The sequence below is a fragment of the Alosa sapidissima genome, chromosome 4, assembly GCF_018492685.1.
Source record: "Alosa sapidissima isolate fAloSap1 chromosome 4, fAloSap1.pri, whole genome shotgun sequence".
NCBI lineage: Eukaryota > Metazoa > Chordata > Actinopteri > Clupeiformes > Clupeidae > Alosa > Alosa sapidissima.
Window position 1 is genome coordinate 14,273,731 of NC_055960.1, and position 17,358 is coordinate 14,291,088.

Consider the following 17,358-nt stretch of genomic DNA (forward strand, 5'->3'; position numbering starts at 1 on the left):
TATATGTAAAACAATTGTATTACATCAGAAAGAATTTGCAACATTCTCAAAGCAGTAAAATGAATTGTCATGATGCATTGAAACTGATTAGGTTGTCGTCTATTTTTAGATATTTTAAGGCTGCCAATTAAATCCAACTCCTAATCGTTGAAAGAACCTGTTTGGTCATTGCTTAGCAGAAACCAATTCCCTTTATTGCATTATAAATAAGTTACATATTGGACTTGAACAATGGGGAAAAGCAATCCAGTTAATCGGTTGAAAAATCAAACTATGTTTTCCTTCTCCCTTTGTCCGATGCCATTATTAGCCTATGACTGCCATAAATGCTTAATCTATTAGGCTACAACTATGCTGTGCAGAATTGCGCCGCAGTGTTGGAAGCCTTGCCAAGTATGATCAGTAACATCAGTTCTTTAACCCTGTTTCTCAGAAACACCAAAATACCAGTCGACGAATCACACATGTCTGTCAGTGTAGCCTAACTATTCGAAAGAAATTGGCTACTTGAATGTAAGGCTGTAGCCTAGTGAATATTGTGGTGGCATAGCTTTTTCAACGCCTTTTCATGTGCATTCTGCAACCTTCGACTCAGTTCAACTCGGTCACATAGGCTATTTCAAGCATTGTGTTCTGTGTCCCATAGAATATGCAGTTGAAATATTGTGTCCCTTAAACAATGACCATGTGGGATAGCCTACATAGACATAGGCTACCCCATCAGTTAGGAGTTGAACTCCACGACGTCGTGGACAACAGATGTAATCGTAGCCCACTGTTACCCCATCATAAAAAAAAAAAAAAAGGTCGTGTTGTAGACCGGAGAGTTTGGCACGACGAGGATTTTCACAGGCTACACACTAATACCCATTTTGCATCCGCTGAGAGGCGGAGTTGTTTTAAGCCATTCACTTCGAAAACGAAGCTATTGACAAAGACAAATGTGGGCGAGTGTCTAGAATATTCCATACAAAAGCAAACCTCACGCTTTAAATTGGAGCCTTAGCCTATATTTTCGATTATTTTCTTTTGAAGGGCGTTATACGACTTGCACTGGCCATCAATTTGTGTGCTGAATGGCACGCGATGGCAACCACTGAATAGAATGTTTTTGTTGTTGAAAAATAAGCCTTGCCATTTCCAATTGTAGGCATGTAAACCAACCTTATCTGCGTCCCCACTGAAACCGAAATGACACAAACAAACACAAACAACCAATGACTATTCCGTTCAGTGCAGATTAGAATAATGGTTTAGCTCAGGCTTAAGCATTATATTTTGGTATTATGGATATTTGCATTGTTCATTAGGCCCATTAGGCTAAAGTTCCTCATGCAAACAGCCTCTCGTGTAGACGACACTTTTGCATTCCTTCGTTAGGAAAAACTTGTACCTTCACCCACCGCGCGCTTGGCAGCAGCGAGGAGATGTCCAACCAAATTATCCTATACATGCGATGCGTCTCACTGCTCGCTAGATGGCAATATCATGCATTTCCAAAGTGAACAAGATAAAATTGGGCTTGAACCAAACACAGGCCTATTCAACATAACCACAATGATTTGGAGAGTTAAATGCCTTTATTTGTCTTGGGACATGATTTTTTGACGACAGTAAAAAAAAAGAAGATCCTTAGCCTCCCAATAATAAGGGTTGAGCAATATACATATATTTTATATACAAAATCTGACTTTTTTTGTTAAAATGCCAACATTCAAGTAATATTACATACACATGTTTTAACCATTTTATCCAGAGGAGAACATCCCATTACATCCATAGGTACCATTTTACCATTCCGTTATGTGGTGTCTGACTACATGTAGCACTATTAGATATGTGCTAGTATGGCAACAGAGATGGAACATTTATGTAAAAGCATTAGTGCAACACCCAGTCCCATTTTGCTTGGGGTACCACAAAAGACTGGAGTGGACTTACTGGAATAACTCCATAAAAAAATTTACACAGATCAGAGCATCCAAATTCATTTTTGTTCATTTGTTCTCTAGAACATTTCTTGTAAATTGAGGAGGTATACAAAGGTCATTTACAGAGGTAAGGCCAACGTGTATAACATTTCTCAGACATCCAAGGGTGAGAAACTAAACACCAATCTGGGGTTAAAAGATTAATATGAGACAGTCCCTTTGCTGCAGTCTTATATGTCAGTGCTACTCAGTCAATGAAGGAAGTGTTTGTGTGCATGCACCATCATGTGAGCATGTCACTCTCATTTTGCACTGACTACTCTACTGACCATAACACCATACTTCAGACCACTGATTACAGTTTTGATCACAAGAGGACAGAGAAACACGTACCATTTGCTGGTTTTATCCTTTGGAGTATTTAAAGTGTCACACTTGCTATATCCCTTCCCCTCTAAAAATCATGTATGCCTTCCTCCCCCTCCGTCTCCCCTCCTTCTATTGCACAGTGACTGACTAGGATGGGAGTGGTCAGTATCCACATGTCCTGCTCACTTGTCCAGAATGGTCTCCAACTTGGGGTTGATAAAGGAGAAGCCTTTGAAGGCCGTCTGGTCCATGGAGTCGATGAGATTTTTGTCGCAGTGGGAAAGATTGGGTTTCTCACTCAGGAACTCCCTGTCAAAGTTGCTGCAGTCGCTTGGGGACTTCTGTCGATGGCAGGAGAGAGGTGTCAATTATGGGGAGGAGACACAACGAGAACAGAACATGGTGAGGTGACCATGGCCATCAGGGTCTGCTATACACAAAATGATGTATAACAGGTAACAGGTAGAATGATGGTGTCACAGGTGTTCCACATGTCACTTGCCCTTTTGCTAGGTGTGGGTATTATTTATGTATTTATGTGGTTTATGTGAGTATTGTCTATGTGGGTTATTGTAAATTGTGTCTGTAACTGTGCACAACTGGCCAGGTACCTAAGCATTTCACTACTGGTTATACCTGTATAATTGAGTATGTGACAAATAAACTTGAAACTTGAATCACAGGTGCCAATTCAGAGACTCGGGAGCTCGGGGACCCACAGAAATGAGTGAGAACCCACTGGTGGGTCGGCGGCAGGTATACCCAGGCCCGCACAAATGGACAGTTGGCCTTTCCGGTAAAGATTCATAACATTATAGCATAACATAATATAAAATAATATAATTTTACATTTAATTTTCACATATTCTCTTGAATGTGTTTATCTAACAAGCAGAACAGTCTCACAGTACTGGAGTCAATGATAATAGACCAGCTGATTCAGCTGTGACTCATTTAGACAAGGAAAAAGCTTCAACCAGTAAGTGAATCATTTTTTAATTGTATCAGCTTTTACAACATTCACAAAATGTTGTATTATTACCGTAAGTCCAGAATGGGTAACAAAAAAAACTTTCCACAAGGAAACGAAACAATTAAAAAGCACACTTAAAAAATATACACTTCCACTTAGTGGAAGTGTGTATTTTCAAGTACATTATTCAGTGACAAAAATTTGAATCTGAAAATGCTAATTGAATAGAGCCACAAGCGGAAATTAAAAAAATATAATGTTCTTACCACTTTAGGCTTGAATGGTGGGGTCACTTGTCTTTTCTCAAGGGCCTGCCAGTTGATGGTCTTGAAAAAGGAATGTGTTCTAATGTTTCCCACAACGCCCAGCCGGCGGGTTGGATCACGCTCAAACAGCTGGGGGATAGGTCAATAGTGTCAGATAAGTCAGGGACTGGAAATGTCACAAGAACACTTGTAGTTGATTTGCTAACTGAAAACAAAAAGTGGCATTAGTGTAAGGTATTTGTTGTTAACCCAGCTTTAACATCAAAATGGTTGTTTGGGTGGTTAATTATTAATTAGGCTTAATTAATTACTTAATGTATGCATTTATTTATTAAAAAGAGGAATACAGTCTCCACAAATACCTTATATTTTAAACTCTCTTTAAAAAGTGGCACTTTACACAATTGAACCCTGGGATAATCACATGTGTAGGCCTAGTAGATTTCACACCATCCTATACTAAAATCTCATCCAGAGTTGCTGGCAGCAGCAATCAGTATCTACTACTCACTGCAGAGGGACTAGGTGTAAAAACAAGTGTGCATACACATAGTCCACTAAATTATGCAACGCCTCTCATTAGTGCTGCAGGCAGGGCAATATGGTCTGCTATACATCATCAAGTCACATACTTAAAATGCCTCATTGACAGAAAAGGACAAATTCAGAGGCTGGTTATTCTAAAAAGACCACGTAGATAAGATAGAGCTTTGTACCCGTGACAAGCAGATTTCCTGAATGGTAACCATCCTTTAAAAGAAAACGTTTAAAAATGTTCATAAAAAAACAACAACAAAAAAAACACTTCAACACCAAACAGCTTTACCTTCTCCAGTAGGTCTTTAGCTTCTTTAGTAATCCACCGAGGATAGTGTGGCACATCCATTCGGATTGATTCAAAGAGCTCATCCTCGTCATCACCCTGGAAGGGTGACTGACCAATCAGCATCTCGTACAGGAGAACACCAAACGACCACCAGTCCACGGAGAAGGAGTACTTCTGGCCCAGTAGGATCTGTCAATCAACAAGAGTGTACGCCACTAATGAGAAAGCCCATGACATGGATCTCTTTACAGGACTACGATGACAGCCCCCTTCAATTTTTTGGCTACATTATTCATTGGAAGTAATCAAAGTAACTCACTTCACAAAGAGACCTCCTGTAGTGGTGTTTTTTTTTTTTGCTTTGTTAATAGTACTTTTAACTTTCATTTTGTGAAATTTTGCGTGAAAATAAAAAAAAAGACATGGAAACCAGAGAGGAGAAAAAAAAACTCTTTTCTTTTAGATGTTGCCCTTTATGTACCTCAGGGGCGATGTAGTCTGGTGTGCCACAGAATGTTGTGGCTCGGTTTTCTCCAAGCATGTTCTCTTTGCACATTCCAAAGTCTGCAATTTTAACATGGCCCTCTTTGTCCAGCATGACATTATCCAGCTTCAGATCTCTGGGGAAGAAAGCAAAGTGAAATGGTAAAAATAATTTAAAAAAAATGTTCAGTTGTTCATGTTCATGAAACTAATTAAAAAAAAAATCATGTTTCTTGGCACTGGTACTGCATGAACAGCCCCACAGCCCCTGTGTAGATACACAGCTATACAGTAGGAGGCTATGAGCCATTAAGACTCCTCTACACAAACAGCAGTGTTTAGCAAAACCTCTCACTAGCTCACTAGCCTGTGACCAGTGGAACATGCAGTCATTCCCCTTCTGATGTGGTTTCTAAGCAGGAAACTGCATGTTGCATCTGTGGGTTTTTAGGTGGCGGCACATGTTTCCTGTCAAACTACCATCACACACACAGACGGCTCATTTCTAATCTGCACTGCATTCGATCTGTGATTTTCAACGTAAAAGACACTCAACGCTCCATCTGCACGGGCATGTCAGCGAGTGGGATTAAAGATGGCCAACCTGTAAATGATTCCCCTGGAGTGGAGGAACTCAAGCCCACAGATGATCTCTGCCGAGTAGAACCTGCATGACAGACGAGTGTGAGGAAGGAAGGAAGGTTACATTTAATAAAATAGCATTACAGCATCACCCAGATACATCCTGCAGGCTTATGACTCCTGCTAAACTCTTACATTTCTAACAGCTGGGGAGCCCATTTTGAAATGCTGGAATAGAACTCTCTAAAACCCCTTCAGACTCTCCTCCTATTGAAAGCACTCTTGTGCAGAACGCTGCTTTAAAATAGCCAGAAGTGGCAGGTGTCTGTGGGAGTGAGGCATACTGTGATGCGATGAAGAGGAATTTCCAGACTAGTGATGGTAGTGGCGGAGGAGGCAAACTGCTTGAGAGTATGTGAGGGTACTCACGTAGCTCTGTATAAGTCGAACCGCCCTTTGTCCTGTATGTGAAACATCAGGTCACCACCATTCAGGTACTCCATTACAAAGAATAAGTGTTCCTGTTGGCAAGCACACACAGACACACACACATTTGAATATATTTTTTCTGATAATATATATTTTTTTCCCCTCTGACCACAGTTAATCTACCAAAACTCTTATTACTTATTCATTAACACAGCAAATTTGTTTGCATTTTTTATGTATTTTTGTTAGCTAAGATCAATTTGTGGACTTCACTCTCACCTGTAGTGTGTAGACAGGGATTTTTAAAGGAGGGATCTTTTATATAACCACAAAGTGACTATTTTGAATGATACTAAGTGTAAATGTCCATAACACCATTAATTGGAGTAGTTTTAAATAAGACTGGAATATGCTTTTACCACAAAATAGCATATTGCGTAGCCTTTGAGGGCCATTTCACAATATCAAAGTAAAGCTCTAAAGCCACTGACTACGCTCAAAATATCATTACACTTCTATGTAACTTCTACTAAGGATTGTTTCCTGCCGATAAACTGATATAAGATTACCAAACATTCCTCCTTTTGTGTTCATTGACAGTAGTCTGTGCCACATTTGGCAATCGACTTGTGCGGACTTTCTCCTTGCAAGAGGGCGGAGACCAGGATAATAATGAGGTCCTTTTTTATAATGCTTTATTTACACATACAAAAGTAAAATACTTTGGTTTATCTAAGGGGAACCTTTCCAAAGTAGTATAGAAGTGTAATGATATTTTGGGCCTAATCAGTAGCGATTTACTTTGACATAGTGAAATTGCCCTCAAGGCTATGGTATATGTCATTTGATTGCAAATGCATATTCCAGTCTAACTCAAAAGTACTTAATTTAACAATGCTTTGGACCCCAACGAAAATTTAGACTCATTATCATCCATAAATAGACCCGAAGTTGAAAAATACTGAACATTTTTAAATGGATGTTACCAATGCTGGTACAATCCTGGGTGTGTTTGCCAACTCATGAAAATCCCTTCATTACAGCATTCAAACCAACTCATCCATGTCATCAGACATGGTTTCAAAAGAAGCACCATCTTATTTGTGTGAAATCACTATGTCAGATATTCTCACCTTGGTCTGAAAGGTAGAGTAGAGATGTGTGAGGAAGGGGTTTTCCCAGGCCAGTGCAAGAACCCTCTTCTCCACCATCGTGCATTCAACATCATCGTCCATCAAGACCACGTCCTTCTTCAGCACCTTCACCGCAAAGAACTCTCCAAAGCCCTTCAGTTCGGCCAGCATCACCTACATGGGGAAGGCGGACACAGGAGCATTCAAAGGCTGCAGAAAACGACTTCTTGCCTTCACGCGAGGTGAATGTTCTTTCACTTTATTTATTCTTTTAATATTATTATTATATCATAATTATTGTTTTATGCTATTATGCCGTGGCTGTTGGTCCCTCCATTTTGCCAAGTCATGTTACTGTTTTTAACAGGCTAACGTTTCTTATAGCTTTGTCTTGGAAAGCAACGCATGAAAGGCGTTACACAAAGATCTATTCGATTTAGATTTGATAGAGGACACACCTTGCCGAAGCTGCCTTTGCCCAGCACTTTGTGGAACACAAAGTTGCTGAAGGCGATGCGGTTCTGCTTGATGAGGGCAGTGCCTGGTGTTGCGCCTGGAGTGCCATCCCACTGTTTGCCAAACTGTGATGAGTCCGCTGAGAAAAAAAAACAAGTGCAAAATAAACATTTTGCCCTATATACCGGTAATTGTAGATATTGTTTTACATATCTGTTCTACATATGCTATATTTCTAACAGAAAATATCAGTTTGATAATATGTAAGCAAATGACTAACCACAGTCAGTATTCTCACCACTAGGGTCTGCTCCAGGACCTTTGATGTCCTGATAGATTCCTATATCTGCTGGAGTTGAATCAGACCGCCTTGTGGATGATTTCTGGAAAAGAGTGACAAAAAGCACATCTATAAACAGCTATAAAAAGCAGTAAGACACCTCCCAATAGTGTTTTTGGGATGTCTGTCTTTACCATCTTTAATGCTGCTTCATTGGTAAGATGTGGTGTGGTTGTTGTTGCTAACCTGGCTGACTTGTGTAAGTGCCTCAGCCAGCAATTTCTGGTTGATGCCACAGAGGTTGGCTACTTTGTTCTGACACTTGCGATGGACGTTCATCCCACAATCTGTGAATGAGGAACACACACACACACAACAAAATGATAAATACATAAAAATGGAATGAAACACAAGTAAAGAATGCAAACAGTGAAAGGAAGAATAAAAGAGAGAGAATGAAAACATTGAAAAAGGAGAGACTGGCACACAATCCTACCTTCACATTTGTGGCCTTGTCTGACCATCCCCCAAAGAAGGCTGCCGCAGTGGTCGCAGAAGGTGGGGCTCATGTAGTTGTGCACCTTGAAGCGGTGCGGCATGTCGATCTTGAAGCGCTCCTTCTGGAACTGTGCACACAAACGGTAACAGTCATCATCACTCACCATCCCCAGGGGCTCCAGGCCCAGCAGGGACGGCTGGTGCCAGCGCACCCCACCCCTGAGCCTCCTCATCTGGGCCTACACGCCTGAGAGCCTGGGCTGTTGTTGGCTCCTCCTGGAGAACTACCGAACGTGAAGGATGCCTCCTCCACCACTCCCTCTCCTCCCTAACACTACACCCTGCTGACCCTCACAGATGCCTGGATCCGTTGCTCAAAGACTACTGTGAGGAGCTGGTCTTTGATCCACACCAGCCCAATGGATCCCCTTTAGAAAGGAGCAAAGGATTGATGCACCCTAACTAACACGGTTCCTTCTCCAGCTCTGACTCTAACACAGAACAACGGCTGGAGAAGGAATTACATCCATTTCTTTCATTCGCTGGCATGTTGCTGTGTAAACACTGCAGTTGTCTGACTGAATAGGTCCTTCCGAACCTTCCCTTCTGACTGACTAATTGGTGACTGTTACGGTCTGCCTGCACTATTTGTACCTTGGAACTTTACATTGTGGGCAGTGGTTAAAATGCAAATGCCCCACTGGACTCCTGAAGAGATCAACGTTTGAAATGATCTTTTAAGGAAGAATGAAGATATCCCTTAATCCTCCTTTTGGAATGAGTGATATCTGCGGCTCTGATGCAATCACCTTAACACTGGGATTTTTCCGTATGAGAAAGACCCCTTTACCTTAACACTGAGAGTTTTCTGTATGAAAAATACCTCTTTATATATTGATCCACAAAGTGACAGACAACATGCACATACGTGTCTGGAGGTTTAAATGTGTTGAACTGATTGGGGGGTTGGGTGTGGGGGTTCTGACACACATGATGCCGAGGTAAATCTTACCATTGTGTCGCGACTGTTGGCTGCTGTCCCTGTGCATCGGCCAATGATTTTATCAATGCATTTCTTGTGGATGGCCGCGTTGCATTCTGGAAATGGAAGCACTCAAGTCAGGGCCGACAGATAAGAGCAATTTCTTGAATTGCGAGCAGCGAGTGTTGCTTAGATTGGTTTCAGGGGTGCATTTATTGAAACTGGCACTTACGTCTGCACTTGTATCCTTGTTTATTGAGTCCCCTATAAAAAGACAAAAAATATAACAGAGGCTCTTAGTAATTTTAGATGACAACAATCAATAAAGAATGAAGCAAAGTGTCGACCAAGAAGGAAATAAAGGGCAGTGGAAAATCACAATCAATCTTTCTTCATTCAAAATAGAAAGTCTTATTCTACAGTATCTCTGTTACATAAACATCTAGAAAATAAACCAGAACCTCCTTCTAAATAAATATCTGCGGCCTGTCGTTTACATTCCCACTTGTAAATGGCTTCTGAATAAAGCTATTGCAGCACATATTGTGAAAAGAAAATGCACTATGCCGTTCCTTGTGGTGGTGGGGGGTGGGGCTATATTTTATCTGTAATATAGCCTGATCATTTCACTTGAAGACAAATCTTACCAACAAATACTATCAACACAATCTTTAACATAGTCTTATCATTATGGCCTACACCTGTTGGAATAACAATGGCATTGATAATGGCCTCAAAGGACAACAGCAATCCCATCCCACCCCTGCAATCACTGCTGCCCAAGGGAGAGGCAACAGGAGCCAAAGGCACAGGACGCCTCACCAGACAAACTCCCTGCACACGGAGCAGAAAGTGGGCTGCTTGAAGAAAGTGGCCAAGAACTCGTGGTTCTTGATGAAGTGGACCTTGGCCTGCTTGATGGCTCCACGCCGTCTGTTCAGAGTCATGACCCCATCGCCCTCGTCCTTCTCCTTCACTGACATCTTGGAATCTGGGGGCGGAGAGCGCAAATGGCAGAGAATGGCATCATGATGGGACTAAGCCATTTCCAACATTTTAGACACACATCTGAAATCCCCCCAACACACACACACACACACACACACACACACACACACACACACACACACACACACACACACACACACACACACACACACACACACACACTTACTTAGCTATATGTATGACAGGCAAGGCCTTGGCATCAAAGGTCTGTATGACTGGCATTAAATGTATGTACACGTCAACCAGAGAATTTAAATTCTCTGACCAATATGAGGGACTGAGGGTATTTCAAGAGGAAATGACACAAGGATATGACTATGACTTCAAGTGAAAAACCCAAAAGGTGTAAACGCAAGCCATGACTCGTGCTTCCTTGAAGTCTACAGCATATCATAGGAAACAGGCAACGTTGTGTGTGTGCATGTGTGTGTGTGGTGTGTGTGTGGTGTTTGTGTGGTGTTTGTGTGGTGTGTGGTGTGTGTGTGTGTGTGTGTGTGTACATGTATATCTGAGCCACAGGTGATCAGTGTAGCACAAGGACCCAGAGGATGTAGGCTACACAGCACAGGTCTAAGTTCAGAACAGAGGTGTTCCTCTCTATCTTATTGACCACTGAGCACAAACCAAAAGAACAGCAGTCCACTGGATTGATCCATTACTACACATGGTGTTGGGTTGGGTGCACACTGTGGCTGGAGGATGTGTGGGTGGGTGAAAGGTCACGAAAGACAAGTGACAAGCGAAGAGTGTAAAAGATTTTAAACACAAAAAAGAAATACCTTGGAGGCCAACAGTTAACAATGTTGATGACGTAGAGAGTGCTTAAATGAGGCACGAAAAGACAAAGAGCCGCAGCAGGAGAGAAGAAAAGAGTGACAGAACCAAAACAATCAATGTAAGCACTTCATCAATAGAGACAAACGAGCCTCATACTGAATACAGTGAATGTAAAGCATCAGGCCCTAGTGGCACTGTGCATTTCCAGCAGGGAGCCTCTGACTCTGTGGTTCTTTGGCCAAATGATGGATAGAGAGAGAGAGAGAGAGAAGGAACAAGGGAGAGAGAGAGAGAGAAAGAGAGGGAACAAGGGAGAGAGAGAGAGATAATGAGGGAGAGAGAGAGAGCCATTGAGGCATACTATAAATAACCCAGTCTGGGATGCTTTTCAGGAAATCTATGAGAGTTGGGTGTGGCAGACTGGCCCACTCCCTTCCTGTGCCAATCCAGAGCAGGGGAGCTGCCACTGCCTGTAAACCCCCCACCCACCCCCACCCCCACCCCCTGCTGTGCTCAGTCTGCTGCCCAGGCCACCCTTCCACCCATTGGCCTGCCTGCCAGCCTGGCACTCACTCAGGGGGTACAACCTCAGCCCCAGCGCCTCATAAACTCTAAACTGGAGGCCAGGCCTCTGAGGCCTTTGAGCTCACTGTTCAAAACCTGCTCCCCATCCTGCTGCTTGCCCATTTATTTTTTAGTAGTTATCCACTGCTCACTGACTCTCTTACTCTCTCTCTTTCTGAAGACAGAAGACAGATGGGAATTACTTGACTGTGGACACTAGTGATCACAATCTCTTTGGCACAATGCAACTCATGCACATGCACAGAGAACCTTGAGATTTTGATAAACTAAAACTATGCTTTTTTGCGGAGATAAATTGTGAAAAAAGAGTTTTTTTAAAAGAAATAATAATAATTTTAATTGTGTTGAATTGGGCTGTTTCTTACTCTGTACTCTGTAGTGGCACCACTAGAGGTCACCACACACTTTCTACTGAGCAGGCACTCAAGCTCTCATAACTCAGATTAAACCGTCTGCTACGCATTGACGTAGGATAATTTTACTACATCAATATCCTATTAGTGATCTATATACTGGACTTGACATAACTAAACAAGGTCTGTGCTTAACAGAGCTATGAAATTACATTTAGACCGGGGGCTGTCAGCACAACTAACCTTGGGGGCTGTCAGCACGGCTAACCTTGAGCAGACTACTCTAAGACTGCACTCAGCAGCCTGAGCAGACTAACACAGACTGTTGTGAAGGGTGCACACACCATGAACACCTGCTCCCCGGGCCTCACCTACGTCCAGGTCCTCCACGAAAAACTGCACGGCCATGAGGACTTTGCCCGAGGGTTGCATGTCCACCCAGAACTCGGCTCGGCCGTTCCCCTTCTTGCAGCGCTCGGCCAGAACGTTCACCCCGACCGTGGCCTCGGACAGGGCCTCCTCGGCCGTCCTCATCAGGACCACGTGCAGCACGCGTCCCTCGTAGATGTGGGCGTCGAAACAGGCCTTCCACGCCGGGTACATAGTTGGTTTCCTCTGCACCAGAGTAATGCCCCTTTCTGGAGAGAAGAGGGTGTAAGAAAGAGAGCAAGAGAGAGAGAGAGAGAGAGAGAGAGAGAGAGAATGAGTGAGAGATTTTCTTTTTGTGTGTGTGTGTGTGTGTGTGTGCGCACAATTTTCACAGAATTTGAAGAATGAAGAAAGAAAGAAATGAAAAAAATGAAAGAAAGAAAGAACAATGGGGAGATAGTAGTGCAGAAAGGAGAGAGTGACAGAACAAGAGGGGAGGGGAGGGCGAGAGCAGGAGAGAGGGGATGTAGAACAGCACACGCATGGAAATGTGAGCCCAGCTGATTGATTTGGTTTAATGGACAGCTTAAAAACACACAGTGACACAACTGGGGAAAAGAGCAGGAAATTACACTTTTTGAAAAAGCAGCGAACCATGCATTGGCATTCTTTTTTCAGTGTGGGTTTTTATGCTTCATATTAATCTCTAACATCGCACATTAATATCAGGGTGATTTCCCACACACACACACACACAGAGACACACATACTTCTTCCATTGTCTGTTTCCTATTAACACACACGCGCACACACACACACACACACACACACACACACACACACACACACACACACACACACACACACACACACACACACACACACACACCTGTGGTCAGAGACTCCTTCATCTTGATGGCACAGAAGGGAGTCTCGTTCATCGGGGGCAAAGCACCCAGGTCAAATGCGTTGAAGGCGATCCGCAGGAATGGCGCCATCTTGAGCAGTCACCTACAGGAAGAGGGGCACGATACAGGAAGAAAAGAAAGAGGAAGAAGGTCACTCACAAGCCATTGCTGTACACACACAGTGTGCAAAAAAAGCAGTTCCGAAACAGAAGAAATCAGTGTTAGCACAACACAAGTGTTTGTGAAATAAATAGGGTCTCAGCCAGGAGAGTTTGAGCAACATGTATGTGTGTGTGTGTGTCTAGAGAACAAGAGAGAGAGAGAGAGAGAGAGAGAGAGAGAGAGAGAGAGAGAGAGAGGGAGGGAGGGAGGGAGGAGAGAGAGAGAGAGAGAGAGAGAGAGAGAGAATCAGAGATACACACAGACACGTGGACAGACAGAGATTTTGACTACTTTGCATTTCTTACTCTTTGCATGACTACTCTGGCAAAAGTAAAGACAGAGGGAGAGAGAGAGAGAGAGAAAAAGAGAGAGAGAGAGAGAGAGAGCGCAACACGAGACAGATGGGAATGACTTCACTGCAGCAGTGCTAGTTGTGGCTGGGTCATGCTGCAGCTGACACCGTGGCCATTGCCAGAAGGACTCGAACTCCCTCTCCCTCTCCCTCTCTCACAGGGTGATTTTCACATGGACACTCACATCCGCCATGCACCAGCCCCCACCACTGTGGCCACCGCGGGACAAAGTCAGCCTTGCAAGCCAAGAAATGAAAGAAAGCAGAAAGAAAAGAAGAAAAAAAAAACAAAGAAAATAAACAATGAAGAGAAAAAAGGAGCCCCACTGGTCAAGAAGTCTTTGCAGATATACCCACAGTGCCTTCTCCACTAAAGGAAGCTACATGTCACAATCACACAGACAGACAGATAGACACACACACACACATGCACACACATACAGCACTACAGTGTTAATTTTGGCCTTTTCCTGTAGTTGCGAGTTCCTTCTGAGGAAAAGCAGAACATTGCTGTACCACTCACGACCCAGGCCAACAGCTTACGCACTCCACACTGTTGCAGCTGCAGGCCAGCTAGTGACACAGCTGCTAACCCTAACCCCAGTACAGAAATGGGGGGGGGGGGATTAGGAGGGTGTGGGGAGGGGGTGTGCTATGTCACAGATTTACCATCACCCATGTCTTGAGTTCCAGGATCTAGCTGAGCCACAACAGGTCTCTCTCTGTCAGTCAGTCCGTCCATCCGTCCATCTGTCTGTCTGTCTCTCTCTCTCTCTCTCTCTCACACACACACTCCGGAGGTGGGTGCATTGTGTCATAATAACTGCCTTCTGCCTCAACACGGACTGCATATCGCAATAAGCAGTGGGATTAGTGGATCTTGTGACTTGCGGATTTTAGAAAAAAAAGTGTGTGGGTGTGTGTGTGTGTGACTATTTATCAATACAACTGCTAAACGACCTAATCCCCTTGTTCCTCATTACCATACACATACACACACACACAAATAAAAAATAAATAAGCTCTACTGTTTGCTGCTCATGTGACAGAGCATTCTAGCACTGATGGGGTTAATCATTTCATCTCTAATTCATCGGCGATGCTTAATCTTGCTCTGTGACAGAACATCACTGATTAGACGTGCTGAAATGTGGGCCAGGCAGGCTGGGACGGCCCAGAGCCCTCAGTGGGTGACTACCTGCCTGTCTGCCTGCCTGCATGGCAGCTCAGGGAAAGGTAAGCGGCCGGGGCCAACCCTGTTTGGCCTGGCCAGTGCCCCAGGAGGCCTGTGGGCAGGAGTGGGGTCTGGGTGGAAGGCTGAAATGGGAGAGGTTATGAGTGCTGGCTAGCCGCTGGACTGGGAGTAGCAGATCCACTCTGAAGTTTTTCAGTGGTGTGGGGGAGAAAAGCGCTTGACTCTGTGGCAGTGCTCTCCAACGCAAGACGAATGGCAGCAGGAGGAGACGACTGAACGAGGCATTCGAATAGAAAAACACACTCACACATATTACCCAAATTAAAGCAGACATGGACTAATGTCTGATTGACTGGAGAGGCAAATACAGAACCGCACGCACACACACACACACACACACGCTAACTCACTAAGACACACACTTGCACACAGAGAGAGGTATATTATTATTATAGAAAAAAAAACGTGTTTCCCTTGAGAGAGTGGAAAAAATGAGCACATGCAACCAGGGAGAGGATGGAGGGAAAGAGAGAAAGAAAGAGAAAGAGAGAGAAAAAGAGAAATAGAGGAGGGAGGTGGGTTCGGTAAAATACAGTGGGCAAGTTTATATGTCTGGATGAACTCAGTGTCTCCATCAAAGTGCCACAAAAAAAGATAATGAAACGCATGGAGCCACAAGACTGTGACAAATCCAAGACCAGTGTGGCTAATGCAGTAACAATGAAAAGTCAACAGACAGCTTTAGTGACTTGCCCTCGCTTAATTTTAGCCCTAAAACTTTGTTTCGCGGCACAGGGACAAAAGGGCATCTTTTCAAAAAACCTGTTACTCAGCAATACGAGTACTTTTTTTCCATTCAGAGGCAAACTAAAAAAAACTCCCAAGCAGGGAAGATGAATGTTGACGCAGTATCTGACAAGAAATCATCCCCTAAGCTATGTCGTCATTGACACCAGGAATGCGAAGTATGCACGCGACAAAGAAGCGTTACGTGAAATCTACGGTCACTTGTTGCCGATTTTCCTTGTTCAACATCATGGTACACTAAGTAGGCTGCTGGGTTGCATTGGATTTTCCAGCCTGGACTTAAAACGTTTATATGTTTATATGTCTGGATGAACTCAGTGTCTCCATCAAAGTGCCACAAAAAAAGATAATGAAACGCATGGAGCCACAAGACTGTGACAAATCCAAGACCAGTGTGGCTAATGCAGTAACAATGAAAAGTCAACAGACAGCTTTAGTGACTTGTCCTCGCTTAATTTTAGCCCTAAAACTTTGTTTCGCGGCACAGGGACAAAAGGGCATCTTTTCAAAAAACCTGTTACTCAGCAATACGAGTACTTTTTTTTCCATTCAGAGGCAAACTAAAAAAAACTCCCAAGCAGGGAAGATGAATGTTGACGCAGTATCTGACAAGAAATCATCCCCTGAGCTATGTCGTCATTGACACCAGGAATGCGAAGTATGCACGCGACAAAGAAGCGTTACGTGAAATCTACGGTCACTTGTTGCCGATTTTCCTTGTTCAACATCATGGTACACTAAGTGGGCTGCTGGGTTGCACTGGATTTTCCAGCCTGGACTTAAAACGTTTGAAAAGCATCCCCAGCCTGCCCGGACAGGATCAGCCGGTTGGCCAGCTCCTGTTTGCACTCCAAACAAAAGGTGCCGATGACAATGTAAAAGACAGACAACACTCACGCATTACAGATAAGTACAGGAGAAGGTTGAGCACGCGGAACTGCATTACTATTCCTTACTAACCTTTTATTACTAACCCTTACCAGTGCAGCAGTGACGCCAGTAACACCACTGTCATTAACCAATCAAGGAGCAACCGGCGCTCAGTCTCTCCACCTTTTTCATGCACCCGTATCAAAACAAAGGGTTATCTGACTCACTGAAGGGCTATTGACATCAGAGACTGACTACTACTTTTAAGAGGGTTCCACCAAAGCAACAATCATCAGAGGTTATGAGGTCATCACCCATCAAGTGTTGTTTAAAAATAGAAACAAGCAACAGTGTCTCGTGGCACCTTACACCCAATGTGTTTGCGGTGCATATGATTATGTATGTGTACATAGAATCCAAGCCGGTCAGTGTAGCTGACTCAGTCCTTAAGGTGTTACACCTGCCTGCTCAGCTGTAATGCGCATTGTGTTCAGGCGTTTCACAACTCAGAGCTTAACAGGGTATGGGCAAATAGGTGGACAGATTTGTGGCTCGTGCGCCCACATACAGTATGTGGCCTACACACGCACAAAGGCAAACACATACACATGCAAACACATACACATGCAAACACATACACATGCAAACACATACACACGCAAACACATACACACACATTACATGCTGCCAGGGCTAATAAACTTTAATAAGCTGCTCTGTGAAATGAGCAATGGTTTTTGCAGGGACTGTCAGTGAACCAAGAC

General features: G+C 43.6%; 1 protein-coding gene across 4 annotated transcripts in view; it reads right to left on the reverse strand.

Annotated features, from left to right (window-relative positions):
• Positions 1-1,561: 1,561 nt before the first annotated feature.
• Positions 1,562-17,358, reverse strand: part of prkcdb (protein kinase C, delta b) — a 22,196-nt gene continuing 6,399 nt past the window's right edge. The window contains exons 2-17 of one of the 4 annotated variants that reach the window (XM_042088661.1): positions 13,190-13,311; positions 12,303-12,569; positions 10,031-10,199; positions 9,441-9,472; positions 9,239-9,324; positions 8,225-8,354; positions 7,975-8,075; positions 7,747-7,831; positions 7,451-7,587; positions 6,993-7,166; positions 5,860-5,951; positions 5,453-5,515; positions 4,847-4,985; positions 4,366-4,554; positions 3,540-3,668; positions 1,562-2,641 (exon numbers count right to left, since the gene is read on the reverse strand). In XM_042088661.1, the coding sequence (XP_041944595.1) occupies positions 2,483-2,641; positions 3,540-3,668; positions 4,366-4,554; positions 4,847-4,985; positions 5,453-5,515; positions 5,860-5,951; positions 6,993-7,166; positions 7,451-7,587; positions 7,747-7,831; positions 7,975-8,075; positions 8,225-8,354; positions 9,239-9,324; positions 9,441-9,472; positions 10,031-10,199; positions 12,303-12,569; positions 13,190-13,298 (2,061 nt within the window). In that variant the 5' untranslated portion in view covers positions 13,299-13,311 and the 3' untranslated portion in view covers positions 1,562-2,482. Of the gene's footprint in view, positions 2,642-3,539; positions 3,669-4,365; positions 4,555-4,846; positions 4,986-5,452; positions 5,516-5,859; positions 5,952-6,992; positions 7,167-7,450; positions 7,588-7,728; positions 7,832-7,974; positions 8,076-8,224; positions 8,355-9,238; positions 9,325-9,440; positions 9,473-10,030; positions 10,200-12,275; positions 12,570-13,189; positions 13,312-17,358 lie in introns of all 4 variants that reach the window. The other 3 variants (XM_042088660.1, XM_042088659.1, XM_042088658.1) reach the window with 3 other exon arrangements.